Source organism: Macrotis lagotis, chromosome 2 (assembly GCF_037893015.1).
Source record: "Macrotis lagotis isolate mMagLag1 chromosome 2, bilby.v1.9.chrom.fasta, whole genome shotgun sequence".
Lineage (NCBI taxonomy): Eukaryota > Metazoa > Chordata > Mammalia > Peramelemorphia > Peramelidae > Macrotis > Macrotis lagotis.
The window spans coordinates 164,878,315-164,906,225 of NC_133659.1; the positions used below are offsets into that span (position 1 = coordinate 164,878,315).

The 27,911-nt window shown below is 44.9% G+C and overlaps 1 protein-coding gene across 8 annotated transcripts; it reads left to right on the forward strand.

Moving 5' to 3' along the window:
- The first annotated feature begins 270 nt into the window (after positions 1-270).
- On the forward strand, positions 271-14,411 carry PBXIP1 (PBX homeobox interacting protein 1). Of its 8 annotated transcripts, none has more exons than XM_074223362.1 (11): positions 275-534; positions 5,528-5,688; positions 8,894-8,984; positions 9,263-9,330; positions 9,514-9,679; positions 10,129-10,356; positions 10,555-10,578; positions 10,943-11,010; positions 11,152-11,283; positions 11,705-12,966; positions 13,515-14,411. In XM_074223362.1, the coding sequence occupies exons 2-11, from the start codon at positions 5,635-5,637 to the stop codon at positions 13,594-13,596; spliced, it is 2,175 nt and encodes a 724-aa protein (XP_074079463.1). In that variant the 5' UTR covers positions 275-534; positions 5,528-5,634; the 3' UTR covers positions 13,597-14,411. The 8 variants fall into 8 exon arrangements, with proteins under 8 accessions (XP_074079469.1, XP_074079463.1, XP_074079462.1 ...); XM_074223361.1 differs by having other exon boundaries at positions 5,594-5,688; XM_074223363.1 differs by having other exon boundaries at positions 5,597-5,688.
- Positions 14,412-27,911: the final 13,500 nt, after the last annotated feature.

Genomic DNA, 27,911 nt, shown 5'->3' on the forward strand with positions numbered 1-27,911 from the left:
CGCGTTTCACTGGCTTTCCCGCCGCTCGAGCCGCTGGCTCAAGTGAGCCTGGGACGCGTGGGCTGCCGCACAGCTCCCACGGGGTGCGGGGGCCCAGGAGGCCCGTCCGGGGCGTGAGAAACGGAGCGCGAGTTTCCTTTCTGGGCTCCTCCCCAGGCCGGGCCCCGAGCCAGGGCTCAGAGGCCGAGGCCCCGGGGGCCCGGAGGGAGGGGGCGGCGCTCGCTCCCTCCGCCCTTCTCCCGCAGCTGCCCCCGTCCGTCCCGGGCAGGTGGGCCTCCTGGGCCTGGCTCGGTGCGCGGGGCGGGCGCGGTGGCCAGGCTGGGCGCTCGGCCTCCCCTCCCCGAGTCGAAGCGCCGGCCGGGCCTCCGCCGACTCGCCGCCTTCTCGCATTGGTCCAAAGTTTTTTCCCCCGCCGAAGAGCAGCGTCCCCATTGGTCCATGGCGTGTCACGTGCCCCCCTCCACTAAAGGTCGGAAACCCGGGGATTCGGGAGTAAGTTCTATAGGAGACGAAGCCCACCCGGAGCGGGGCCAGGTAATGTCCCCCGGCTGGGCCGGGGCTGGGCCCGGCAGGGAGGGGCGCCCAGGTACCCGCCGGCCCCCGGGAGGGCGGGTTCTATATCGAGGGTCGCCCCGCCACCCCCACCTGCCCCTCCCCCAGGCCGGCCCGCGGGCGGCGACACCAGCCTGGCCCGAGCCCCGGGATGCGGAGATTGACAGGGACAAGCGCGAGGCGGCCCGGCCCCGCCAGCCAGGGCTCGGCGCCAGCCCCCGCGGCCCCGGACGCCGCCCCTGCCCCGCTCTGGGCGGACACAGGAGCCAGGAGGTCTCTCGGCCCCCGGCCCGGGGCGGGGCCCCTTCACTGACCCCGGCCTCAGCTCCCTCACTTGGAACGCGGCCGTGCTAAGCGCTGGTCCTCGGGCTTGTCGGGGGTCTGGACTGGGCAGGACTTGGAAAGCGCTTTGCGAATCTAGAAGCGCAGTGTCAGAGGGAAACAAGGAATCTTGTCAGGCGGGTGAGTCCGGATAAATCCCCCGGCTCCTGGGGCGAGACGCCCCAGAAATCCTGTTCGGAGTCACCACTAGGGAGAAATGGAGGCTGAGTTATGCTCATAGTTGACAGGGCCACGCTCTCTAGCCTCACTGGAACCCAGTGAAGTAGTCGCAGCAAAGCATTTTTATCTCCATTTTACAGATGAAGAAACAGACTCAGAAGTGATTTTCCCATAGCTATTAAAGTGTGGCATTTGGATACCAGTCCTTCCAACTTCAAATCCAGGGCTCTTTGCATTTTTATCATGCTAGATAGAAATGCAGAAACTATCAGATCAGGATTTGAAGCTTTCGGATGAAGAAGCCGACCCTAAGAGGGGAAGGGATTTTCCTTAGGATGCTGGCACAGAAGGAAACAGGATGCTTGGGCATGAGCCTACTTTTTGTTTGGGTCTCCCCAGGGTGGGAGAGAATATATCAATGACCTAAATACTAGTCCTCATCCCCATGGTGACAGTGGGCCTGACATCACCTTGGTTGCCATGGTGGCCATCACTGGGGGATTTGAGCATGCTGTGCCAGAAGGAGGGGTGAACAGAGACCCGACCTGTGGCTCCTTCCACTTCCTTCCTGTTACTGCTTGTCAACAATCTTACCTAGTGACTGAGGCCTGTAGCAGCTGACTGGCAGATGTAAAGGAGAGAACCTTGGGGTGGAGGAGATAGGGATTAGATTCACAAAATATTTATGATAAACCACTGTGTGCAAAACACAGTGTGGTCCTGGAGGGATACAAAGTTCAGATAAAGTCCCCGCCTTCTATCAGTGGGGGAATAGGATATTATTACATGCATTATGTTGTAATATGTATTTGTCGAAGTTGCCATGTGAAATGTGGGGAGGTAGGAAAGAGGGCCATTAGAGAGGACTTTTCAGAAGAGATGTCTTTAAACTGGACTTAAAGGAGTGAGTAAGGTTTCAGTGGGTAGGCAGAGATGGGGAAAGGTGGTGGCACTGGGACCCTAAAGAGCATCACATATGCATCTTCATGGAAGAAGGAAAGAAAAGGGCCTGAAGGGGCAGGGTATACCATTTTTGAAGCCTTCAGTTGTTTGGCTAACAATTATTAAGTACTTATTGTAATCAGTGCACTCAGATTTATGGAAAAGAACTATATAAGTATGAGGGTATTGCCATAAGAGAACTGTGCCTTAGACAGAGGAGCACTTCAGAAATACTTGTTTGATTAGTGAGGTCAGTAGACAGTTGGAGATACAGGTCTGGAGTTTGGAAAAGAGCTCCTGGATAGCTGAGCAGAGATATGGGAGTCATTTTTTTTTATCTTTTGCAAGGCAATGGGGTTAAGTGACTTGCCCAAGCCCACACAGCTAGGTAATTATGTGTCTGAGGCCAGATTTGAACTCAGATACTCCTGACTCCAGGGCCGATGCTCTATCCACTGCACCACCTAGCCACCCCAGGGAGTCATTTCTATGGGATGATTACTGAAACCATAGTGACTAATGAGATTAGTGGTCACTGTAGCAAAAAAAAGAGAAGAGGACTGTGGACTGAATGTTAGTGATCACCCACCTTGTGGGTGTGAAGACAGGAACTCTATGAAATTGGAGTAATTATCAAGTTAGAAAAAGAAAAAGAAGCGTGGAATGATTACATCAGAGAAGCAGAAATATTTCATAGTAAGGAAGTGATCATTTTCCAAAACTGCAGAGAGATCAAGAAGTATGGGACTAAAAATTCATTGGATTTGGTGATAAGGAGGTCCATGGTGACCTGAGAGAAGAATTAGAAGTTATGGGACTTCTGTAGATACTTTTTCAAGATTTCTGGTGGTGAAAGGGTGGTAAATCAGAAAGAAATTGGTTTGAACTACTGAAGAAATTATTTTTTAGGATTAGAGGACTCAAGTTATGTTTGTAGGCATATGAGAAAGAACTAATCAAAAGGAAGAGATTGAAACAGCATGTAAAAGGGTATGATTGACTAAGCAAGGATCTAGAGGAGGAGTGGGAAGGGAAGAGAATATAGGCACATGGAGCTGAAGGCAGATCTGTAGGTGTTCAGAGAATCTGGACTGAATTCTGAGAAAGTCTAGCAACCATCCATCTGCCTCCATGCAGGTCCATGGGGGCAGGAGATTGAAATCATTTATTGCTTTTAAAGGTGAGATTATTCTTTTGTTCCCTTTAGACTAAAGTTTCATCATAGTGAAGCCATATTTTGGGGAGGAAGGGAGGGTCCTAGTTTTAGTGTCTCTTTGTTAATAGTTTCAAGAATCCTTAATAGCGCAGATACTTCTCTTCTATTGCTTTGGTCCTATCATCCATTCCCCAGGTTTCATATTCTGCTGCTAGTCATTTTATGATAAGCACTAAATTTGAAGTTGGAGCACCTAGGGCTCAGTCTTCTCTTTCTTTCTCTAAGATCTTAGGCAAATTGCACAAGGTCCTCGGTTTCCTCAGTTGTTAAAAAACAAGAGTACCCTGACTTAGATCTTTTCCGGTTGTGATAAGTGACCCTAAGTCACATGTATTACAGTAAAAGTTCAAATTCTCTGATAGATAATAGCCTAAAGGAGTATAATTTTCAAACCTTGTTTAGGGTACAAAACTTGTTTGACTAAAATTTGCTTCCCCCCACAGAAAAAAAATGGGGTTTTCAGTGGGCAGCTAGATGACTCAGAGAGGATAGTGCTGGGCTTTGAATTAGATACTTAGTAGTTGTATGATCTTGTGCAAGGTCCTCAGTTTCCTCATCTGCAAAATGAACTGGGGAAGGAAATGGCAAAAATACTCCAGCACCTCTGGTCAGGAAAGAGTTAGATATGACTGGAAATGTCAAAACAACAACTCCCATTTATAGAGCACTTAAGAGTTTATAGTGTACTTTTCTCGTAATTCCCACTTTAAAGTTAAGGAAACTGAAGTTCAGAAAGCTAAATTCATTTACCTCATGACTACTCAGTTTGTGAAGAGCTAGGATTTTGAACTCTTCCCTCTTGACTACAGAATCAACTCTTTTTCCACTATTCTGCCTTTGGAGGAAAGATAATAAGGATGCTTTATGAAATTAGGAGGAGAGAGATAGAGGAAAGACATTTCCCCTCAAGACCTCGAGATTGAGGATTGAAGAATGAGTCCTGGTTTAGCCAGAGGGAATGGGGTGAAACTTCTGTCTGTGGTAGTTGGGGAAGGCAAAAGATAAAATAACTGAGTAAATATAGGTTTCAGTTTTAAACAGTGCATGCCAATTGCCTAATAAATCAGGACCAGGTCTCCCCAGCTTGGACCCCCCCACTCCTGTACAGGGGGAGACAGATTTTTATATATTCAAAGATAACAATAAGCAGGATTCAAAATAGGATGTATAATTAGGTAATCTGATTCCTATTAGGAGGGAGGGTTAAGGGCTTTCTGAGTTAAGGAGGGGGGAGAAAACTGATACAGTTCTCTGAAATCAGAATAAAGAAGTTATCTATATTCAATCAGAGGTACATGAAAACAGTAACTGATTAACTAGTATGGGCTGGTTTTCAGATAAAATATATGGATTACTTGAGATGGTTAATTGTGAGAAAACTCCTTGCATCAGTTTTTGGATCGGGTTTCTGGTAAGCATAACCTAAGTCCTTTAGTTAAGGATCTCTAAGGAGCAGCTAGGGAGAGAGCTATGCAGGACCAGGTTGTACTAGTCCCATAATTGAATAGGAAGGGAACTATGGGAGTTCTAAAATTGAATCATAAGATGGAGTTGTTATGGCTCTCTCGATTTGAATGGGGGGGGTTGGGGGAGGAGTGGAAGGTGGAGGAGAAAGCTATGCTATAGGGATAATTGAGTTTAACCTTCTGGGGGAGTCTCTGTCTGGGGTAGGTTATATGAGATCCCAGTTAAAAGGAAAGGTAACAGTAGTGACTGGGAGAGATAGTCTGAAAGTATGGGGTACTAGTTGGGAGGAACCCTCGATACCTTCTAGGCTAACCCCCTCCCTTTACAGATAAGAGAGGCTGTAATTCCTCCAAGCCATAGAGTGGTATGTTGCAGAGGTTGCCTGGGCCTCTCTGCTGCACCATGTTGCTTTCTCCTAATTGTGTTACTCACTGGTGGGGGAGAGCCTGGGGAGGAGAGATAAGGAGACAGAATTTGGCTGAGTGAAAAAGGTACTGCTGGGGAGTCAGGAAATCTGGGTTCTTATTCCCAACTCTGAGGCTGAGCCTGACTCTTGGCGATTTACTCCTCCAGTCTCCTTTGGCTACAGTTTCAACTGTAAAAATGAGGGAGAGCTGAACTAAATGATCCCTTAGGTTTCTTCCAGCTCTGAAGTTCTGTATCCTTTCAAGGTCATTCCCCAGGCAGGCCCAGCCAATCCCTAGGAGAGGCTATTCTTTTGTGGACATTTGCAGATACTCATTTGCAAGTCAAATGTTGTCTACAAGTTGGTAGCTCTGGTGTTAGGCAGGGTCCTTGATTCTGGATACTTGACTGCATTCAGTTGCCTTTCTCTTCCCTAACCTCCAGGTCTTCTCATCTTCCTCTTGAGGTGATCTCTTAAGAGTAGTTCCCATTTCTAAGTGCTTTTCTCAGTAGGTGGTGTCTATTGAGATCCCCAGGGACAGTGACCAGCCATGGAGTCCTCCAGCCCGGAGTCTGATAATAGCTGGGTGATTGCTGGCTCTGAGGTAAGATGGGGGGAGAGGCTGGGAATTTCAGGGGAGAGCCAGAACATGTGCGTGGTGGGGAAGAGATTCCCAGAGATTTTAATTTTAGGAGTCTATATCCCTCTTCAATTCTGAATGTGCCAATCCTTGGGTGCTGCAGTAATGGGAAGGTGGCAAAGCTAGAAAAAGAGAGAAATTAAGTCCTTAGATACCTTGAGTTCTCAGTTTATTGGAGACAATAGAGACACCCCACCCCACCCACAGGGATGCTGACCCAGAACCACAGATCAAGGTAGCCAGACTGTAGGCTTAGTTATCCATGCTTGAGTTTGGGAAGCAGATAGGAATGAGTGGAGCCAGAGGCATTATTAGTCTGGGGAGGTGTTCCTTAAGAAATCTAGTGCAAAATATGGCTAGGAAAACTGGTTAGAAGTTGTCTCTGGGGGGCAGCTAGATGGCATAGTGGATAAAGCACCGGCCTTGGAGTCAGGCGTTACCTGGGTTCAAATCTGGTCTCAGACACTTAATAATTACCTAGCTGTGTGGTCTTGGGCAAGCCACTTAACCCCATTTGCCTTACCAAAAAAAAACCTAAAAAAAACAAAACAAACAAAAAAAAAACCCAAAACAGAAGTTGTCTCTGGAAGACTGGAATGGTCCCTTCCTGGGGGAGTGGGTGAAGCATAGTAGAAATAGTGCAACAGATTTGCCCTGATGGAAGAGTGAAGTCAGGATGGTAGTGGAAGAAGGAAGGAACAACAGGTCCTGGGGAGGTAAATGATATTCATACATGATCTCTGAACCCATTCTTTCCTCTTACTTGGATGATAGGAACAGTGGGTGGGAAGCAGTCAGGAGGTTCACTGTTAGAGGTAGGAAAGAGGGAGAGCTTGGTGACTGTACTTCTGAACCATCAAGGTTCAGGGGAAGGTGCAGACTCATTGAGAGGACTAATTCAGATCAACTCTATGTGCAAGTCACTGCACTGAGCACTTCCTCTCTAGATAAAGCAAAGAGCCAGAGGCTGTGGGATAGACTGAGGTGAATCCAGAACAGACCCTGCCTGACTGCCTATCTGAGTTTACAGGGCACACAGCCTAAGGTGGAGAGAGGAAAATGCTGTAAAACAAGTAGCAAAGAATAGAACAGGATCAGAGCAGAGTTTCTCAGGACTAGACCATAGGATCAGAAATCCACATGTGCAGGATCCAATTAAATTAGTTAAGTAATTGATAATAATACCAGTGCTCTGTTCAGGTGACATTAATAGTAGTTCATGGGTCTCATGTGTTCAGGTTTGCCAGGCCCTATCCTTGATGCATCCCTGAGAAGTCTAGGGCTCTGGGTGGTGGTGTATTTGGAGTCTGGGGATGGGGACTGGGGTCTGTGTGTCTCTCACCCTGCTCAGAATCAAGCACCCTTTCCATCTTTGGCTTTAGTAACAATTGCCGAAGCTCTTTAGGAAAGGAGGGCCAAATGGCAGGAGTATTGCATTCCTGGCATTGCCCTCACCGGAGTCAGCTTTGAGAATCTATGATTCTTTGATGTGCTGACTGTGAGACTTGGTCACCCAACAGTAATGGCAGGGTGATAGTTTGTCTCTGCTTTGCACTGTATTACTGGTGGAGTCAATCAGGTCAAATGCCTTTGGTTAAACATCTCAGGTGGAAAATGCTGGTCAAGTGATCTGTTCTGCCACTTGTAGATGATAAAGGCCAAATGATTGGTATAGGCAATACCTAGGGGGAAAACTGGCAATTCATATTCATATGATACTTCACCCATGGTCTCAGTTGTGTGGAATAGGCCTGGAGTGTTATTGTTATCCCTCTTTTATGTATATAGAAATTAAGGCTCAGAGAGGTAAATGACTTTGTTCATGATCTCTCAACAAAATGGTATTTTTAATCAGTCTTCTGAATTCCAAATGTAGCAAGAACTCTGCTCTAACACACTGTCTTGGTTCCTGAGATCACAGAGGGCTGGGCTGACCGGAGACTGTTCTGCTGAGGAAGCGGGACTTGAGCCAGGCCTTAAAGGATCTCCAGAAGGACTTGGAGGAGTTGGCACAGTGGAAGCTCTTTCTAGATTGGAAGGACAGTATGAATGAATGAGCAAACCAAGAACAGTCATGGCATATTCAGGAGTTATTGGCCAGATCCATTTGTTGGATTGGTGTGGAGGGTACATCTACAGGGAGGAGGAGGAGACAAAGCTGAAATGATAGTTTGGAGACAGACGTGGAGGGCCTTCGTTTTTATTTAATTCAGTAAGGGTGTATTACTCACAAGATGGTAGAGAGCTTGAGATGAATTAAAACTTAGTCCTGACCTTTAAGAATCTTACAACTTAATTGGGTAAATAAGAGAAGTGCACAAATAGAGGGAGAGGGTAAAGGACTGCACCCATTATTTCATTGTATAGGATCTGCCCCAGGAAGGAAATTCCCTTCACCTCAGTAGGTCAACATGTTCTCATTCACTTTTCAGGCTAAGAGAGGGATTGGGCTGATGTGCAGGCTAAGAGACTTGCCTGGGACTATGAACCTAGACCTTTTTGCCTCAGAGACCAGCTCTCTTTACTGAAAAAAATGGATATGAATTTGTTTTTTGATTTTTGTTTTTTGTTTTAGTTTTTACAAGGCAGTGGGGTTAAGTGACTTGCCCAAGGTCACACAGCTAGGCGACTACTATGTGTCTGAGTTGGATTTGAACTCAGGTCCTCCTGACTCCAGGACTGGTACTCTCTATTCACTACACCCCCTAGCTGCCCCTATGGATGTGAATTTGAATGTGCTAAGTGCAGAAATGGCCTCTGTTCTAGACATCTCATTTTATAGCTTGTAAAGGGACTTCCCTCATATCAACCCAGGGAACGTGACAGAGTGAGGGGAGAGCCCCAGGTATCCTTGCCTTGCTCTTACCAAGTTGGAGGACTGGGGAGCCAAAGCTGGGGAAGCAATGGAAGAGACCTTTGCATAGAGGCAATAACAGAAGCTCAGGGAGTGGACACACAGAAGGAAAGAAGAGAGAGAGAGAGAGAGAGAGAGAGAGAGAGAGAGAGAGAGAGAGAAGAGGAGGGTCAGTCTTGGGTCCAGCAGAGACTGTCTGTCTGTCTGTCAGTGTTGTGCAGGGGCTGAGGTGTGGGTGCTAGGCTGACCTCTTGAGAGGATGGGGAAACAACTTCCCCAGCAGTAAATGTCTCCTTTTCACCCTTCTTCCTTCAGGGATGTTTGCCAGTAGAGACCCTAGGCACAGAATCTCAGACAGCCCCACAGACTCCAACAGATGAGCCTCCAGGAACCTTGGAGAGAGAGGGTAATTAGACCTCATGTAGGAGCTCTGAAGTTTCCTGGGGGAGCAGGTGGACTTCTATCATCTGGATTCCCTTAGAAGAGAGTTCCTTGTCCCCTTTTACTGCCTGTCATCTCAGCTTTACATTCTCCCTACCCTATGTCAGCTGATTTCCCAGTTAATCTTATTCTTGACCTTTCCTTACTCCAAACTGGGGCAGGAGAGACTTTTTGGGAATGCAGGGGCTGGGATTAGGATTTGGAGAGTATTCTCTGAGCTTTCTTCCTGCCTCCCACCCACAGCATCTGCTGTTCATAAGAACCCTCCTGTCCAGCCGGGTGCCTGCCCACCAGAGGAGAGAGATACCAAGGTAGGGTCCTCATGGGAGAAAGGATGGTGGGGGGAAAAGGCTTGGGAATTGGAAGACTTGGTTTCAACTTTTAACTCAACTCATTGAAGTAACTTGTGATGAGGTTCTGTTTCCTCTTCTGTAAAATGGGGATGGGAACCTGGGGGTTGGGGAGCCTTGCTTAGGGCTCTTATCATGTGTCAGGTTTCCCTGGAGAGCAATGAGAAGAACCTGAATCTCCCAAGTCCAGATGAAGAACAAACCAAGGTTGAGCAGCCAGAGGACACAGAACCGACAGAGTTGGAATCAAAAATCCTGGATCCCAGGGAACCGAGCTCTCCAAAGAGTGATCCCTGGTCCTCTAAAGCAGGTAAGAATCCTGCCTCCATCTCTCCTTCATCTGTCCTTTTCTGCCTGATGGCAGTAAGAGCACCCCCCCCCCCGCTTCCTAGAGCTCCCCTCTGCCATTTCCACTTATTTGGTGAGCAGAGGACAGACCTGAGCTCAGTGCTACCCCTTACTACATATGTGTCTTGGGCCAGTCACCTAACCTTTAGTGCTTCTAGTTTTCAAAGTGCTTTCATATTTGAGCCTCACAACAACCCCATTAGATGATCTTCATTTTGTAGATATGGAAACTGAGCCTCAGTGTTCCTTACCTAGTGAATGTTGGAGCTGACTCCTGGTCAGTGTGGGGCTCTCCTTCTCTGCCTTTTTTTTGTCCTGTCTGTTTTTGCAACTTCTTATTTTTCTCCATCTCTGACCATGGTTCCCTGAACTCATAGCTAACTCTTCCCTCCTCCCTTTCGCTACTTCCAGATAAGGTTGACGAGGAATTCAGCTACTCCAGTAGTGAAGATGACCTGGATGTGGAGGGCCTAAGGAGACGTCGGGGCCGGGAATCCAGCCCACCTCTTTCTCCAACATCCTTGGGTGTGCATGATCAAGTCAGCAGTGAAGGAGGAAGTGGGGAGCTTGGGCTCACCCTGAACACTTGTCTTCTTGGAGCACTGGTCCTTGTAGGGCTTGGCTTCCTCTTCTTTTCTGGTGAGCATTGGGGGCTCTTCCTGCCCTCTCCTTCCTCTCTGGCCCTCTGTTCCCCTTCTCCTCTCTAAACTTTGCTCCTTTTTCATTCTCCTTTTTTCCTGCCATTATCCTGATTCTGCTTTTCCTCTCCCTGTCCCCACTTTTCCCCACTTTGATGCCAGAGGGGACTCACCCAGACTCCTCTCTATCTGTCTCCAGGTGGTTTCTCTGACTTTGAGGCTGGTGAGTGGGATGGGGGCTTGGCTCAGTTTGTATGTGTCTAATGTTTTAGTTCTTAGGGGGAAGAAAATAACCCCAACTAGAGTTCTTGGGTTACAGGCTTTTGGGGAGCTGGGAGGAAGGGGAAAGGGGAAGAAGAGGGAAAAGTGTGTGTGTGTGTGTGTGTGTGTGTGTGTGTGTGAGAGAGAGAGAGAGAGAGAGAGAGAGAGAGAGAGAGAGAAGAGAGAGAATGAGAGAGAGAGAATGTGTGTACCTCTAGCAGTTCTGCACTGAGATGGTGTTTTGGATTATTCGTTGTTTTGTAAGTAGGTAGAGGTTGGCTAGCTGTCAAGTGGCCTGTTTCCCAGACTTTCTCTTTCTTTGCTAGGGCCAGCGGACAACTTGGAGGCTCAAGTGATCCCAGAGTCTGCATCTCAGGACATTGAGGAGATCCAGGTTGTTTGTGTGTCTCTCTCTCTCTCTCTATATATATATATCTGGGAACTCATTCCCATGTGTATCTACTTGTTTGGAGGCATGTAAAGGGGGCTGGTTCTGGTTATGTGCATGTGACCCCCCAGCTTTCTTGTCCCTAAGGATGGACTGAGGCAGCCGCAACAGGCTCATTCACCCCCTGGAAATCTCCCAAACCTCCAGTCCATGAGCCTCCTGCTGGACAAGCTGGCCAAGGAGAACCAAGACATCCGGCTCCTTCAGGCTCAGTTGCAGGTAGAGATTGGACAGTTAAATGATTCAGTGAGAGTTAGCTATTAGGACACTACTGCTAATGGTGATGATAAGTAGATTTGGTGGAAAAAGCACTGGTCATGTGTTGAGGAGCCCTTGAGGGCTTGCATCCCTTCTCTGATACCATCCTAAGCTACAAGCATAGGGGGTTAGGTTAAGTTCCAGTTCTGATAATTTGTGATTCTGAGTCAAAAGGAGAGCTTCCCTGACTGGGAAGTTGGAACTTGAGTGATGGGACAGAGTCTCCTTCTGATAGAGACAACCTTATTTTGCGATTTGATCAATTAGAGGTGGAAAGTTGTCACTTTTTAGGCATGGTCACATACCCCTGCTGATGAGCCTCTTTCCTCTTTAGGCCATGACATGCTCAGCTTCTGCCATGTCTTTTTTTTTTTCCTGTCAGGCTCAGAAGGAAGAACTCCAGAACTTGCTACACAAACATCCAGGGCTGGAGGAGGAGAACGAGAGGCTCCGGGAGACCCTGCAGCAACGAGAGGAGTCCCAGCAGGTGTTGGAGTCAGAGATGCAAGAGCTCCGGAGCCGCCTTGGAGGTCTGGAGGAGACTTACTCCAGGGGGACCGATGGGGCCTGCAGCAGCCAAGGTGCAGGGACGGCCCCCCAGGAGGCAGCCCCTGGGCTGACTGAGTCCCAGGGCTTCCTGAAGCAGAAGGAGCAGTTGGAGGCTGAGGCCCAGATGTTGCGTAGGGAACTAGAGAAGCAGAGGCTGCTGTTAAGCTCTGTGCAAAGGGATCTGGAGAGGAGTCTTCATGAGTCAGGGCTGGGAGACAAGGACCGGGCTGATCTGGCAGAGTTGGGGAGGAGGCTGGCTGTGGAACTTCAGGGGGCAGAGAGCTGGGGCTCTAAGGAGGGCCAGCCCCCCAGAGGTCCCACTAACACCTCCAAAGTCTGGGGGCAAGGAACCCACTTCACCAGCCCTAAGGAGCCCAGTCAGAAGGAAAAATGGAAGGATAGGCAAGGGGATCACAAGGCAGAGAAGTGGAAACGCAAAAAGGAAGAATCTGCTGGAGAGAGGAAGAAGAGTTTAAGGGGCAAAGGAGACGGGGAGTCAGTAGAGAGGTGGAAGGATGAGAAAGTAGGCACAGCAGAATTGAGGGGCAAGAATGCTAGGGAATGGAGAGGGTCAAAGGAGCATGCCAAGAAGAACTGGGGAGGTTCAAGAGGGAATGAGGAGCCCCACCCATCCTCAGATGGGCAGAAACCCAAGACCCCTAGGGAAGGGGCCAAGGGGGTCAGCCCTGGCCAGCATGATCCCCAGCTGGCTTGGAAGAGGGTGCTGGACCACAAGTATCGCATGCCTCAGGGATGCTCAGGTGTAGTGGAGTGTGCACGCCAAGAAGGGCTGTCTATGTTTGGTGTGGAGTTGACTCCAGTTCGGAAGCAAGAACTGGCATCACTGCTACAGAAATACCTGGCTCGGCTGCCCTGGGGCCAACGGCTTCCAGAACCACTACCCTTCCTCTCCACCTACTTCAGTGATGATGGCTTCTTCCGCCATGACCGCCTGCGCTTCTGGGACTTTGTGGAGACCATGGAGGACAGCCTGGAGGAGGCTGCAGTCAGAGAGACAGGAGATGATGATGAAGTCGATGACTTTGAGGATTTCATCTTTGGCCATTTCTTTGGGGACAAGGCTGTGAGGAAGAGGTATGGGAGCCCAGGGAGAAGAAATGTGGGCCCTATGGGGGAGTGGAACAGAAAATAGGCTGATCTAGGAAATTCTTGGTCCACTGAAGGACCAAAGGAGGGACTGGAGGAGTTAGAAGGTTGAAGGCCTAGGTTGGGGTTTGACTCCAGCCAGCTTCTACTGAAAATCAGACTCAAGGTGGGGAAAATTTGGCTGTCTCCGGCTCTTCTCCCTGGCCTTCAGTGGGACCTTTCATCCCATCCCTCTCTTGGCATAGCCTTTCAAACTAGGAGACCAAAGCTAGAGAATGACTGAGGGATTAGGTGTCATTCATCAGTGGAAGTAGCATCCATGGGTCTTGATATGTGTTTGTATGTATGAGGGTCTTCTCTGCTATCTCTTCTAGGAGCCACTTTCTGTCAGCTTAATCTTTTGGTCCAGAATTGTTATTTCAATGATGCAGGGAAATCTAAGAGAGGGATACAATTTATACAGTTGTCAGTCTACTTCCCTCAGTTAGCACTAATGTTAAACCACCTCTTTCCCTACCTTCCATGTCTTCTTGCAGATCTGGAAAGAAGAACAAGTATCAGAAGGGCCCCAGAAGCTCAGGGCCCAAGGAGAGGCCCATAAACTACCGGGAGGGATGAGGAAGAGGCCTGGAGGGGCTCAGAGCCCAGGGTTTGCCCATGGCTCATTGCTCTGCCCAGCCAACAGAGAAATTTGGGGAACCCTAGCCTCCTTCATTTTTTATTTATCACTGCATGTGTGTGGTGTGTTTGGGGAGGTTTGTGACACAAGCTGGGGAGCATAGGGGCATTAGAGGAGGATTTCCCTCTGGCACAGGCATTGCCTCCACTCCCAGGAGTAGGTAGGTCCTGTGTGTGTGTGTGTGGTACTGAACAGGAGCAGCAAAGATAGCTCAAACCCCAGCTTGTTCAGGAGACATTGTTTTAGCTTGAAAATGCTTTGACACTGCTTCTGCTTATTTATGTGTGCAAATACAGTTGGGCCCTCTTCACTGTCTCAGGTACCTAGATGGAGACCTTGATGTCTCTGGGGCCAAACAGATTGTGCCAAAGTAAGAGAGAGGGGTTTATGTGTGTGTGTGTGTGTGTGTGTGAGAGAGAGAGAGAGAGAGAGAGAGAGAGAAAGAGAGAGGGAGAGAGAGAATGTGAGAGTGTAGATCAGATCCAGGGACAAGATAGACCCTCCCTTCACACCTTATTTGTATATATGTGAGGAGGACAGCAACAAGGGGCCCAGATAACCCCTGGGAATCCAATCTCTCACCAGATATGGTTTATTTGATCAGTGTGGGATGTCATTTCGGGTCTGGCTCTGAGGCTTTGCTGCTCATGTAGATTTGTTTGTAGGTATTGAGTTGGGAGGATGACTCCCTTGCTTCCAGAATTTTGGCTTGGACACTGGATCAACACAGTCAATAAAGTTTCTTTGTTAGCAATGTGGCTGTAGGGCTTGGTTTTTAGATGGGGAGAGGGTTGGGTGGGGGGGATGTGTTCCATGCTGGGATGGGGGGAAGGGAAGAGCTGACAGGTCCCAAAGGTCTCACTGGGTCTGGCATCTGCAGAAATGCCCCACTGAGCCTTCAGACAATAGGGGTTTGGAGGCCCCCAACATCTCTGAATAGTGGGGTGGGGGTGGGGGTGCTGGTGGAAGTGGCACTAGGTGGCGCCCTGTCTTTACATTTTTGTCAATTTTGTCACATTTTGTAATGGGCAAAGAATCCAAAGGTCTCATGATCTTTGGTCTCTTAACTCAGGCTCTATTTCTCTATTTCTGAGTCTCTAGGGAAGGAGAGTCCATCTACTTTCCCTTGGTCACCTCACATGAAGTCCTTCCTGAGATCTGATCCTAATACTACTTGCTACTCTTGGAAGCTCCGGACACTTTCCTCTTAGAAACCCCCAACTAAATCTTAAGGGCAGAATGGTATTTCTGAGCAGCCGAATCTGTCTCCTGCAATTGGGGGTGAGAAGGGAAGAGCTGAAAGGTCCCAAAGAGACTGTCATTACTGGGCACAAGGGGCTCCAGACCCTGGGGGATGGGAGGAGGGGAGTTTGTGGGGAAAGATTCTCAGCCTTGGGAGATGAGTAAGACATGGAAGACAAGAAATAAGTCAGAGACAGCTTTGGAGGCTATGATGTTTGGTTTTGAGAAAGACTAAGAGTCAGTACAAAAGGACACCAGCTTTAAACCTCAGGAAGAATACAGCCATGAAGGATGCTAGGAAATGATTTAGATGATGCAGGGCAGATGAGGGAGGAGCCTTTTCAGGAGGGAAGGGACTTTAGGGTGGAGCTGAAGGTGTCATAATCCCCCTGAAGCAAGAGCTGAATTACTGAATCTCCTAATAGCAGATGGAGGCCGTGAAGCCAGCTCATTCTAACTCATTTAATGCTCTTTCCAGAGGCGCTACACCAGGGAGAAGAAAGACTAAGGCAGAGCTGGGAACTTTTTTTGGCTTCATAGAATTAAAGGATTTAGAACTAGAAGGGACTTTGAAGTTAGCTAATCCAACTGCCTTAGTTTTACAGCTGAGGAAGCTGAGGTCCAGAGAAATAAAGGGATACCCAGAGATTTAGTGAATGCCAGAGTTGTATCTTATCTAAATGTGTCCTGGAATGCCCAGGGAAAGAGGGGCAAATTAGAAGTAAAAAGTGACTGGACACAGAGGAAGTACCCTTATCAAGAGGCTGTTACCCCCAGTTTAAAAGAGTTAAGTGACTTGCCCAAGGTCATATAACTAGTGTCTGGGCTGGATTTGAGTTTGGGTCTTCCTGACTCTGGGGCCAGCATCCTCTGGATGCCAAGGACAAGGTGGAGAAAAGAAGGGTAGGATGGACATTAGCCTTGCCTTATCCAGGCCTAGACTATTACTTAGACATCTGTACCCCTCTTCAGACCCAGTGCACGATAGGTTGGCAGATAAGTTTATTGCCTATTTAGGCTTTAGCAAGTAGGATCCTGGGACTTTTAAACCTATCACCTCCATTTTATTGATGACTATCATTATTCTCCCTGAGGGCAGGGATGACTTCATTTCTATTTTCCTAGCCCCAAAGTTGTCCCTTTCACAAAGCATATGGTTAAATGTTTGCTGAATAAGGGAAACAAACCTAGAAAGAGGAATCCCAGAATTCAGGACCTTGCTATGGACAGGGGCTCTAGGTTGTTTTGTAAGGGTCCTCAGAATTACAATGTTCAACATCCTAGGTTAGCCCTAGGGACAGGATGAAGTCTGGTCGACCCTTCCAGTGTCTCTTATATATTTGGACCTGGTTTTTAAGCCTTTCAAACAGTTTCGATTCTCAGACTTCTTTTCTTGCATTTGCATAACGAGCTCTGGAGTAGCAAGGAGGTTCCCCCCAGTTCCTACCTCCTCAGGAAACAGACATGATGAGCTAGAGGTTTTGAAGCAGCTGAGTCAGAGAGAAAAAAAGAGGCATACCTGGTTATCCTGGCCCCCAACCAATCTATCTCGACCTCATTTCCTTTTTCTGTCCTGGGGAATCAAAGGATAGAGATGGATGGATTCATAGAGATCCTCTATCTTGTCCAGGAGTAATATAGTAATTAAAAACATTTAACCTAAATTTTAAAAATATTTTTTATTGTCAATTGAGGTTAAGTGACATGCTCAGGATCACACATCTAGTAAGTGTCTGAGGCTGGATTTTATCTCAGGTCCTCTTGACTCCAGGGTCAGGACTCTAGCCATTGAACCACTTAGCTGCCCACCCCACTTTTTTTGAGCCTAGATTTCCCTATCTCTACCAGGAGGGAAATGCAGTGGACACTCATGACTAGTCTCATTGGAGATGAGCATAGAAGTTTTGACCTTCACTATTTCTACTTGGAACAGTTCACCCCCTTCTTAGGAGCTCCGTGGTACCCTCACTGCCACCATTTTGGTGCCAGACTCAGTGTAGGCACCTAGTCAATCTACACCTAGATGTGGCCTTACTATATCTCCTGAGCTCATGATCCAGCAGCCTTAACTTCCCCCAGGGAAAGGGGAATTTATTAAAATCTATGATGTGCTAGATACCACACAAATAACAGCCCATCTGATCCTCACAATAACCTTTGGAAGTCTTTTTATCACCATTTTTACAGTTGAGAAAACTGAGGCAGATAGAAGCTAAGTGACTTCCAGCATCACACACCTAGTAAGTTTCTGAGACTAGATTTGAACCCACATACATCTTCCTGATATTGAGCCCAAGATTCTATCCACTTGGATCACTTCACCAGGATTCTAAACATGTACTCCAGTCTGAATCCAGTGTTTTTGCCTCTGAACAGATATTCTTAGCTTAAGAGTCTATAAAATTCTTTTTTTCTTTTAGCATTTTGATAATATATTTCTTTTTTGAATGTTTTATTGATGTCTTCAGTTTTTCATATCACTTTGTTTTCCCCCAGTATCCTTCTCTATTCCCCCCTTTTTTGTTTGTTTTTTGCAAAACATGATAGTGACTTGCCCAGGAGTACACAGCTAAAGTAAGTATTAAGTGTCTGAGGCTGGATTATTTATTTATTTTTTGAATTTTACAATTTTTCTCCTAATCTCATTTCCCCCCCCCCCCCGAGGGCAGTCTGATAGTCTTTACATTGTTTCCATACATTGATCAAAATTGAATGTATTGAGAGAGAAATCATATCCTAAAGGAAATTACATAATAACTTTTTTAAAAATTAAAGTTAATAGTCTTTGGTCTTTGTTTAAACTCCACAATTCTTTCTTTGGCTACAGATGGTATTCTCCATCTCAGATACCCTAAAATTGTCCCTGATTGTTACACTGATGGAATGAGCAAGTCCATCAAGGTTGAACATCATCCCCATGTTGCTGTTAGGGTGTACACTGTTCTTCTGGTTCTGCTCATCTTGCTCAACTTCAGTTCACGTAAATCCTTCCAGGCTTCCCTGAATTCCCATCCCTCCTGGTTTCTAATAGAACAATAGTATTCCATATTGTACATATACCACAATTTGTTTAGCCAGTCCCCAATTAATGGACATTCGCTCAATTTCCAATTCTTTGCCACCACAAACAGGGTTGCTATGAATATTTTTGTACAAGTGATGTTTTTACCCTTTTTCATAATCTCTTCAGGATATAGACAGATATGCACATTTTATTGCCCTTCGGGCATAATTCCAGATTGCTTTCCAGAAAGGTTGGATGAGTTCACAGCTCCACCAATAATGTATGAATGTCTCATATTTCCCACATCCCTTCCAACATTGATCATTGTCCTTTCTAGTCATATTAATCAATCTGAGAGGTATGAAGTGGTACCTCCAAGCTGCTTTAATTTGCATTTCTCAAATCAATAATGATTTAGAGCAATTTTTCATATGACTATAGTTAGCTTTGATTTCTTTGTCTGAAAATTGCCTTTGCATTCCTAGATAGTGTTTTTTTAAGGGGGGGAAAAAGAAAAAAATCAGAGAGGATCATAAGTCTAAATATATGCAATGTGCAACATTTATGATCCTCTCACCTATGCAAAGGACTGGGCTGGGACTGTCTTCTAATATCACAGATAACTTTATTTCATTAGAATTATTTTCCTTTGCAATCTTAATTCTATGCATTTAAAAACAATTCTGAGGGGCAGTTAGGTAGCAGAGTGGATAGAGCACAGGCCCTGGAGTCAGGAGGACCTGAGTTCAAATTTGAAATCTGACCTCAGACACCTAATAATTATCAAGTGACTTTGGGCAAGTAACTTAACCACATTGCCTTAAATAAATAAAATTTAAAAAAAATGATTCTGAGAAGGGTTCAATCATCTAGTCTACCTTCTTCATTTGAGTAAGTGTTCCATCTTTCAGAAGATAGGAGGATGCTTGGAGATCCCAGAATTGTTCCTTTCTAAGCTGCTACAGGGATGCTTGCTTCTCTCCCCACCCTTCCCTCTAGGAAAGACTGGGTTAGCTTCCCCTCAGGAGCCAACTGCCTACCTGTGATTCTGACCAGCTTTGGTTTCCTGGCCTCCTAAATCATGTAGGAGGCTCAACCTGTTCAAGGGAATGGAGTAGACATCTAAGCCAGAAGGAAAAGATAGTATAAAGAGCCTGATATCTTCACTCCCTCTACACAAGGCTCCTGGTGGGGGTGGACAGGGGCTCTGGATCCAAGGAAAAAGACCCCACATTCATCAAGTTCCTTGCCATGAGAACCTACCTTCAGAGCTACACCTCCAGAGTCAAAGCCAGCATGGTAAAGTGTAGATGATGATGGATTTGGAGTTAGAGATCTGGGTTGAGTTATGGTTCTGACATCCGGTATTTGTGTGTCCAACCTGATCGAACCTTAGCTTAGTCCTCTATAAAGATAATAATGCTTGTCTTATGTGTTTTAGAAGGTTATTGTGGGGAAGGTGCCTCATCACCCTTAGAGTTCCACATAACTGTGTGTAAAATTATGTGTATAGTTCTGTAAGTCATGGAAGTTCACATGGGTTGTCTAAAATATGGCTTGAGAGTGGCAGAAATAGATTATCTCTGGGTGCTACGATCTTGAGGGGAGCAGGAGAAGGCAGTACAATATTAGCTATTCACAAGAACATCTGGAGGATCTTACCATGCCTAAAGATGCTTTCTTCAAAAAACTTAGGTTCTTGCACTGGATCTCCAAGGGGATTTTTATAACAGGGAATCCTTTGCTTTGGACAAATTTGTATACTCTGCCTTGGTCTGTGTCCTTCTGACTAACCTGGACCTCAAATTGTTTGTCTCTTTCTTAAATTCCTTTGCTCTTTTCTGCCCCAACTTCTTCCTCTTTCCCCTCCCCCTCCTTCCCAAACTCACTGAGAGAGGACTAGAGCACTGGCCTTGGAGTCAGGGGGATGGGAGTTTGAATCCAACCTCAGAAATTTACTAGCTGTATGACCCTGGGCAAGTCGCTTAACCCTGATTGCCTCACATTCAGAGCCATCTCCAGCAGTCCTGATTCATATCTAGTCACTGGACCCAGATAGCTCTGGAGGAGAAAGTGAGGCTGGTGATTTAGCACAGCCCCCTTCAATCAAATCCAATTCATATGCTTGTCATGATATCACTTCCCTGATGTCATGGTTTTCTTTGAGAAAATGGACAAACATTATAGGGGAAAGGACTAGACACTGAGCCAGTAGTCCTGACCTATCACCATGCTAGCTAATTCTCAAATATTTCTCATCCAGTTAGGAATGGATCTAAGGGAAGGGATCTTAGACCCTGCCTGGGCTCCCCACTGACTTTCCCCCTTCATGTTACAGCATTAGTCTCTGTTTTTAATGGAATTAGAAAGGAATAAGACTTACTGCTCAAAATGATAGGCCTTGGGGATCTCTTTCTTTCTTTGCCTTTTCCAAACTGAAGAATTTTAATACATTTAACCAGTTTTGTCAATGTTCAATCATGTCCTATTCTTTATAACCCCATTTGAGGGTTTCTTGGCAAAGAGACAAGAGTGGTTTGCCATTTCCATCTACCTCATTTTATAGATGAGGAAACTGAGGCAAACCTGGATAAGTGACTTTCCAAGGGCATTTAAATAGTACTGACAACAAATTCCCTAGCACTCTACACAATTTAAATTCTCTCCTCCAGCTAGTTCTCTCTCCTCACCCCTCTCAATATGCAACCCTTTTCCCAAAGAATGTCTTCTTGCTTTCTTCCTCAGGGATCTCCAGCCTCCTTCTTCATAGGAATCTAAGTGGTATAGTGCTTAGAGAATAGGTTATAGATTCAGGAAGACCAGAGTGTAAACCTAGTCTCACATTCTTACTACTACAATTCACCTAAATATCTCCTTCAATCCTCACAACAACTCTGGGAGGTAGGGACTATTGTTCCATTTTACTGTAAAATTACAGTTTACTATAAAACTTTAAAATGTAGTAACAACATTTATTCCCCAATAACAATACACTTATTCCCTTCACCTTCTTTCTCTCTTTCCTATTGTTTTCTAATCCCCAGTCCTCCCCCTCAGTATTTACCCAGAACTCCTTCACTTTTCTATAATGCTTTTCAGACCCAGGTACCTCTTAGGGTTTGTCTCCAATCCAAAGTTCTGTACAACGGGAAGAGGCCATCTCCAATCTTATGTCCCACTATCCCCATCCATCCATGAGAATGGTGCTAAACTGGCCTCCTCATTGTTCTCATGCTTTATTTCGTCTCTGTGGATTCTAGTAAGAATGGGGAACCCTAGTCCTGGAAATCACATCCCCTCCGCCTCTTATCTAGTGAACTTCTCCCTCTAAGCCCATTACAAGAGTCATAGCTTCCATTAAATTCTCTCTGCTAAGCCCTTCTTGGAATCTCCATGACCTCTACTGTACACTCATTGCATTCTCCCTCTATTCTGGTTATCCATTTGGTGTTCATTTACACATCTCATCTTTCTATTATTGGTAAACTCCTTGATGGTAGGGACCTTGTTTTGTTCATCTTTCTGCTTAGCATGGTGTTTTGCAAAGTAGGTGTTTAAGGGGTGTTGTCTATGGCTATTTGTGCCAAAGTAGAGCTTAGAGTTGTTCCCAGGACAGGGTGGGAAGAAGATATTCTCTCCCCCTCCACCCCTTTCTGTTTTTCTTATTCTCCCTGACTGGTACAAGGGACTGGCATTCAATTTCTATTTAGGATTCCACAGTTTCTCTCTCCCTTCTGGTAACACGACCCTTCCTCATCAACACTTGTGGCCATAAAATTCTTGTTTTTGGTTAGTTCCTTCCCTCATCACCCTGCCCCACATGCTATGGCCCCTAAGGATAGAAGTTACATCATGTCTAACTGTTGGCATGGGAAACTTTCAAGACTCTCTGGGGCTGACCCAAAATAGCACCTGATACATTCAGATTCAAGAGACCTTCAGAATCTCAGAAGTTTCTATCTTCACTCCTTTTCCAGTCTTCAAAAGTCCTGAATCTGGCCTTTGACCTGGACTTCTCACCCTCTTGGTAACTAGCAATTTGGGTTCTTGTCTGAGCCTTGGGTCTCCTGCTCTACCACTCCTCAAGAGATTTTCATCACAGCTCAGAGTAGGACCTGAGCTCATCTGTGAAGAACTGACTTTGAACTTGAAGGAAATACTTATGTGTTTGCCCATCTATCCTTGATTTCTTGTGCCCCACTCTAGTCTGATTCTCTAAGTCTTCCTTACCCTACCCTTCTGCCCCTTGGGAACTCAGAGCTCCCTGGGACTCAGGATATTGAGGGTAGCAGGCAGCACCAATAAGGAACTGAGGGTAAAAATACTCACCCCAATTAATGTAATCACAAAAGGCCCAGACAACTCTAATCGAATCAATCAGTCAGTCAATCAATCAAACTAGATGTGACTATAAGTCCTTAATCAAAGGAATAATTAAGGAATAAATTACTTTGATCTTAAAGACTAATGATCCTTTCAGGAAATATTTTGTGATTAGCTGAAAGAATCAAACACTTTTCCAGAGACATTAAAGTCCAATGGCAAGACCAAAGTCAAGAAGACTAGTGATGTCACAGGATGGAATGGATGAATTTGGGGTCTTCAATGTTTGACCAAGGTCTAAGCACTCCACTGCTTCAATCACTTTTATAGCCATTGGAACAAATTGTTCTCATCTGCCCTTTCTGCATGTCTGGAGGAAGTCTTCACATGCTTGGAAGATAGATTACTCCCTCCCCCACCCAACTCACCAAGGGGTTTGAGTCTGGTTAACTCATCCATCTACTGATATAGTTTTATGGGGTTTGTTGTACCTGCTTCAGCTTCTGGGAGCTACGGATGAGGGGCTGCACTCTTGACTCTCCCAGGTTTTCTCTACAATGCCCCAGAAATCTCTCCACTCTGGAAGGTCATTTCAGTGCCTGGACTTCACACAGTAGAAGTACTATCAACCCCTTCAGCCTCTTCTTCTTCTGATAGACTATTTCCTTCCAGAATCTCCATTTTAAGGAAGAAATCCAGGCCAGCTCTGTCTTCTTTCCTTTCCTAGGTTATACTTCTTTTCTTTTCTTTTCTTTTCTTTTGCAAGGCAAACGGGGTTAAGTGGCTTGCCCAAGGCCACACAGCTAGGTAATTATGAAGTGTCTGAGATCGGATTTGAACCCAGTTACTCCTGACTCCAGGGCTGGTGCTTTATTCACTGCGCCACCTAGCCGCCCCTTAGGTTATACTTCTGATTCCCCACACAGCCTCTCTTAGGATAATCACTAGAAGAAAGGCATGAGCATTAAGGAGGATCAGGAAAGGATTTTCCTAGAAAGTGAAAATTTAAAGATTTTATTTGAGTTTTACAATTTTTCCCCTAATCTTACTCCCCTCCCCCACAGAAGGCAATTTACCAATTTTTTTATTATTATTATTTTTAGGTTTTTGCAAGGCAAAAGGGGTCAAATGATTTGCCCAAGGCCACACAGCTAGGTAATTATTAAGTGTCTGAAGCTGGATTTTGAACTCAGGTCCTCCTGACTTCAGGGCTGGTGCTCTATCCAGTGCACCACCTAGCTGCCCCCAATTTGCCAATCTTTACATTGTTTCCATGGTATACATTGATCCAAATTGAATGTGATGAGAGAGAAATCATATCATCAAGGAAGAAACATAAAGTACAAGAGATAGCAAGATCAGACAATAAGATATCAGGTTTTTTTCCCCTAAATTAATAGTCCTTGATTTTTGTTCAAACTCCACAGTTCTTAGAAAGTGAAAAATTTAGCTGAACCTGAAGGAAACCAGGCAAGCCAGAAGAATATTGAAGCCAACATGAAGGGAGATAGACATAGTGAGAACTGCAATTTTCTTACTTTCTTCTATGGACCTCTCTCCTATATGACCTGCCCTAGTCTTTTGCAGCATAGTTAATGGAACCTTGGCATTGGTAGTCCCCTGAATAAAGGAATCAAATTTTGAGATCTCTTTACTATACCATGTTCAATCCCAGGCAAAATTCCCTGTGGCTTAATTCAGATCCTTCTATATAGAGAAAGTTATTGTGAGGTTCAAATGAAATCATGATCCTAAAATACTTTGTAAATCTTATTATTCTCAGTTAGGTGGTACAGTGGATAGAATACTAAACACTTAATAGCTGTGAACTGGGCAAGTCACTTAACCCTGTTTGCCTCAGTTTCCTCTTCAGTAAATGAGTAAATCAGTATATCATTAAAATGAGCTGGAGAAGGAAATGGTAAAAATCACTTCAGTATCTCTGCCAAGAAAGAGTTGTACATGACTGAGCAATAACAACAATATAAATATCAACTATACTGAGAGGCAGTGAATTGCTCTAGAATGCCTGTGACCACAGGCAAATCATTTAACCTCTTTGAGGAGCCACATATATAAAACAGTGATGATAATGACCAAAAAGGATGAGAACGGCAGTGGGATTACCCTCACCAGGATTATTATGAAGGCCAAACTTGAAATAGGATCTGCACAGTGCTTGTAAGCCTTAAAAGTATCATATTAACGTCAGCTCTTATGATTATGACTAAGAACATAGATGCATGAAAGTTGAGGACTCTGATGTGAAGAGTTATTTAGAGGGGGGAAGGGAATAGCCATTTATATAGTACTGTGCTAAACACTTAAAAATATTATTTTACTTGATCCTCACCATAACCTGGGTAGCTAAGTGTTATTATTATGCCCATTTTTACAGATGAGGAAACTGAGGGGTTTTTGTGTGAGTGGGGTTACTTAACCTGGATCACAAAATTAGTAAGTGTCTATGACTAGATTCGAACTGAGGCTTTCCTGACTCCAGGCCTAGCACTCAATCCACTGTACCACTTAACTTCCTTTCATTTACTTGGCAATTAGTAGGAGGTAAGATGACCCTTTTAAAAAATGCTTTCTTGGGTACCCAGAATTTAAATTGTCAGATAGAAGCAATGTGGATGGGATTTGTGGTCCCAGATTTAACCCCTTGTTGCCCTATGAGAGTTCATGATCCCCAAACTTTTTTGATCATATAACCAATCAGTGAAAAAAAAAATTGAATACTCCATGTGTATAGGTATTGGCTTATTTAAAAGTTATATACATATTCAACTTCACTAGAACTTATGTACATTAAAACCTTCCATAAGAAACAAGCTTGAGAGAGAGATGAAATAATATTTGATTCTGGAGGCAAGAGGGAGCTATAGGAGTTTACTGAGGAAAGGCATCATCATGTGGCCAGACTGTGGCTTTAGGAAAATCACTTTGGCAGTGACATGGAGGATGGAATGGGAAGCCAGAAGGACCAGTTAAGAGACCATCTCAGTGGTTCAAGTAATGTACTTCCTACTATGAAAGCCTTCACACTTTCAGGGTTATTATAACCTAATCTCAACCAAGTAGCAGGACAGGTAAGAATCCCTCCTGACTAAATTATAGAATCAATCAGTAAATTCAGTTCAATAGGTATTTATTAAGCACCTACTCTCTGCCAGACATTGTAGTGAAAAGAATTCTTGGATACCTCTATTGACTCAGTCAATCAGCAGTGTAAATTAGGTTCAAAGAGTGAAATAGATTCAAAAAGTCATTTGATATGGGGCACTAGGTGGCACAGTGGATAAGAGCACTGACCCTGGAGTCAGCAGTACCTGAGTTCAAATCCAGCCTCAGACACTTAATAATTACCTAGCTGTGTGACTTTGGGCAAGTTATTTAACCCCATTGCCTTGCAAAAACCACAAAAAGTCATTTGATAAAAATCAGATGACAAAATGTATCAAAATTAGCTGAAAGAATTATGGCAGAGAAGATTCCAGAAGGAGCATTCTAGCACTCATCCTGAGAGTTAAGCTTTTGCCAGATTGCAACTAGATGAAGTGGGAGGAAATAATTTCAGAAAAAATGTTTCTCCACCTTGTCTCCCACCCCTTATTCATGCTATTAGAGAGACTGGGCTAATAATAATAATAATAACTGGGCTAATAACAAATAATGCATACATCTAGAATGAAGTTTCAGGCCCACTATTCCCAGCAGAGATTTACCTTTACTCAAGGATTATATTTGTCTTTCATTCACAAAGAAGACCATGACATCAGAGAGGTGATGCTTATCATGAATTGGATTTGAGTGGGAGGCTGCTGTGCTAAATCACCAGCCTCACTTTCTCTTCCAGAACCAACTAAGGTCCACAGGCCAGATATGAATCAGGACAACAGTTGATGATGCTGGATATGAGGTAATCAGACTTGTCCAGGGTCACATGACTAGTGAGTGTCAAGTGTCTGAGGCTGGATTTGAACTCCTGTCCTCCAAACTCCAAGGTTGGTGTTCCATCCACTGTACTACCTCACTGCCCCACGTTCAAGGAGAATTTTATGAGGAATCCATGGAGAGAGAAAAAGTTTTTCATTCAACTAAGAGTTATGAGATACCTCCTCTGCTAAGTGTGTTCTCTAAGATGAAGTCCATTTTCTTTTGGATTCTGTATATACTTATTGGAGAAAGTGTTTCAGACATTTGTGGGGAAGATGTTTTGTAGTAATTGCTTCTACAATAATTGTCTAACTAGTTAATAATTAATGGGAAGCATATTATATATGAGCTATATTACTAGAAAACTACCCCTTAGCCCATTGGGTTACTTCTAGAACTTTGAGAACAGAAGTCTGGGGAATCAGCTTGCCAGTGTGAATGAAAGTATCCCTTACAAGTGCTAATACTACAGCTACTTTAGGGTTGGGGAGGCACTGAAGGAAAGTGTGGGAGAGAAGATGTATTATTAATTTGCCTACCAGATTAAAAATCTACAGAGCCATTGTGCTGACCTCACTGTTGTATCCCTGTGAAATCTGGGCAATATACTAGAGCCAAACCAGGAAGCGAAATCATTTTCATTTGAATTGTTTTAGTAAGATTCTGAAGATCATCTGGAAAAATAAGATACCAGACATGGAGGTTCTTTCTTTTTTTTTTTCCTTGGTTTTTGCAAGGCAATGGGGTCAAGTGACTTGTCCAAGGTCACATAGCTAGGCAATTATTAAGTGTCTGAGGCTGAATTTGAACTCACATCCTCCTGACTCCAAGGGCTGGTGCTCTATCCACTGTACCACTTGGCTGAGCCATGGAGGTCCTTTCTTTCTTTCTTTCTTTCTTTCTTTCTTTCAATTAATTTTGAATTTTGCAATTTTCCCTCTAATCTCGCTTTCCTCCCCCCCACCCCCCCCCCACAGAAGGTAGTCTGTCAGTCTTCACATTGTTTCCAAGGTATACATTGATCTAAGTTGAATGCGATGAGAGAGAAATCATATCCCTAAGGAAGAAAAATAAAGTATAAGAGAGCAAAATTACATAATAAGATAACAGGATTTTTTTTTTGAAATTCAAGGTAATAGTCTTTGGTCTTTGTTCAAATTCCACAATTCTTTCTCTGGATACAGATGGCATTCTCCATCGCAGATACCCCAAAATTGTGCCTGATTGTTGCACTGATGGAATGAGCAAGTCCATTAAGGTTGATCATTCCCCCTATGATGCTGTTAGGGTGTACAGTGTTCTTCTGGTTCTGCTCATTTTGCTCAGCATCAGTTCATGAAAATTCCTCCAGGCTACCCTGAATTGCCATCCCTCCTGGTTTCTAATAGAAAATAGTGTTCCATAACATATTTATACAGTTTATTAAGCCATTCCCTAATTGATGAACATTCACTCAATTTCCACTTCTTTGCCACCACAAACAGAACTGCTATGAATATTTTTGTACTAGTGATGTTTTTACCCTTTTTCATAATCTCTTCAGGGTATAGACCCAGTAGTGGTATTGCTGGATCAAAAGGTATGCACGTTTTTGTTGTAATTTATGGAGGTCCTTTCTTGAGCTGAACTGCTAAGCATTCCAACTTTACTTCAGAGAGCATAACTCCAATTATTCGAATGCCAAACTTATGTATGCCTAGAAAATATTTTTATGGATAACTCACACAGGGGAAGTGTTCATAGGGA

Bases quoted from the DNA above. Each gene is read 5' to 3' on its own strand.
- PBXIP1 (XM_074223362.1), top strand. From the start codon at position 5,635: ATGGAGTCCTCCAGCCCGGAGTCTGATAATAGCTGGGTGATTGCTGGC. The intron at 10,579-10,942 runs GTGAGTGGGATG...TTTCTTTGCTAG, and splicing joins TTTCTCTGACTTTGAGGCTG to GGCCAGCGGACAACTTGGAG. The intron at 11,284-11,704 runs GTAGAGATTGGA...TTTTCCTGTCAG, and splicing joins TCCTTCAGGCTCAGTTGCAG to GCTCAGAAGGAAGAACTCCA.